Source organism: Fulmarus glacialis, unplaced genomic scaffold (assembly GCF_000690835.1).
Source record: "Fulmarus glacialis isolate BGI_N327 unplaced genomic scaffold, ASM69083v1 scaffold10921, whole genome shotgun sequence".
Lineage (NCBI taxonomy): Eukaryota > Metazoa > Chordata > Aves > Procellariiformes > Procellariidae > Fulmarus > Fulmarus glacialis.
The window spans coordinates 7,975-9,734 of NW_009190884.1; the positions used below are offsets into that span (position 1 = coordinate 7,975).

Sequence of the window (1,760 nt, forward strand, 5' to 3'; positions counted from 1 at the left end):
AGAAAGTTACGAAAAAGGTAGGTAGGCAGGCGGGCCAGCCAGGGCTTTCTAGCTGTTGAATGAAATCAGGTTCTGCAAAGAGCTTGGTTTCGGCATAAGGATCCTCCTGCAGAGTTATCCGTAGCTGTCATGCGAACGTGGCGCTACTCACAGTGCAACGTCTTCCTTGCTTTTCCTCTGTGCTTAGTAATACTCCATTTATTTTGTTTTTACAGTCCCTCGGATCAATGGCCATCCGAAACTGGACAGACACCGTGAGCACCCTCCTGGTTATGACAGCTCTTCTACCATGATGAGTAGTGAGCTGGAATCCAGCAGCTTCATTGACTCTGATGATGATGACAACACAAGCAGGTAGGGCATTGGCGTAGTGACTGAGCTGTTAAATACTGTTTGCATCTGCCACTCGACTGTATTGTGGGCTTTCCTGAAACATGCTGACTGGCGAGATGAGAAGATTTATATTGGCTGATTTTTTTTTCCCCCTCCTTTTTTTTTTTTAAATTTTCCTTTCTTTTCCTTTTTTTCTGCTACATATGGTTTGAGTACTCATAATTCATCAGTAATATCATGTTATATATAATCACTGCTCTGAGAAACGAGCTAAGTTATTGGGGTCGCTGTCCCAGCTGCCTATAGCCACTGTTCCAATTAAGAGAAAAATTCTGTTCCTGTTCTTTCCTTTTAATAGCAAGAATGATCAAAGCAATGTGCAACTGTGTACCTATTTATAAAGTAATGGTGTGAATATTGTAACAAAATACCTTCAGCATAGATTCCTAATAAGTATGCACTTCACTAAAGCTGAATTGTAAAGGAATTCCTATGTAATTGCATAGTCTGAGACCTATGAGCAGTACAGGAATTCATCAAGGTTAATGCTATTGCAAAGGCAGGCTGGGATGCCATATATTTATGACTTCATAATTATTTTTTTTCTTTTTGTTCGGACAGAGAGAATGTGAATTATTCCTTCCTTTTTGCAAAAAAGCTCTCCATTTCAAGACATCCTTGTTAATCTCTAAATATATTCTTGTTGTTCTGTAAAAGGTTTATAAGCCAATACATTTCTTGGATTCAAAATAGCTATTTTTAAAGATGTAAAATCAATCAAAACTAATATTCTTCCCTTTCCTGGCTGCAGTGACAGCATTCTCTGAACACTGTCTCTAGAGCTGTTGTTCATCCAAGTGAGCTATGAAAACCCATTACGGATTTCTATTAATTGTTAGAGAACAAGAAGATTACAGATCTCTGATGGTTCATAGAGATCTGTAGCTAAAACAAATAAGGTGCAATGTGATATTCTTAAATTCTAGGTAGAATGGAAACAGCAAAGAACAACTAGTCTTGGAGATACTTAAACATTTGCTATGTTTACAAACAGATTATTAGCTGATTGAACTCAGTAGATCTATTTGGTTTTGCAGTTAGTCATAGCTTAGAAACCTCTTGAAGAACAGCAGTTCCTTCAAATTCTGTTTAAAGGCTGGGTGTTTCCAAAGGTTGAAAGGGTAACTAAATGAACATTTAAGATTTGGTCCTGAATTAGTTTCAAGAATTTATTTTGCAGTTACAGTGAAGTTGCCAACACCTGAAGATACAGAAAGTTAGCCTTCTGGATGCTTTGTACTTCCCCTGCATATTCATGTGCATAAAGGGTTGGTAAGATCAGTAGTTAACCTGAATGTACTCTAAGCCTTCTTAAAGCCTTCAGGGCTTCTAACCCTCTTTCCCTCCCTACAAAGATCAAGCCCACA

At 38.2% G+C, this 1,760-nt stretch overlaps 1 protein-coding gene across 1 annotated transcript in view; it reads left to right on the forward strand.

Moving 5' to 3' along the window:
* Positions 1-215: 215 nt before the first annotated feature.
* LOC104083102 (segment polarity protein dishevelled homolog DVL-1-like) overlaps positions 216-1,760 on the forward strand; it is a gene marked incomplete at both ends in the record, with an annotated part of 11,898 nt that continues 10,353 nt past the window's right edge. The window contains one exon of the mRNA XM_009586472.1: positions 216-354. Within this exon, the coding sequence (XP_009584767.1) occupies positions 216-354 (139 nt within the window). The remainder of the gene's footprint in view (positions 355-1,760) is intronic.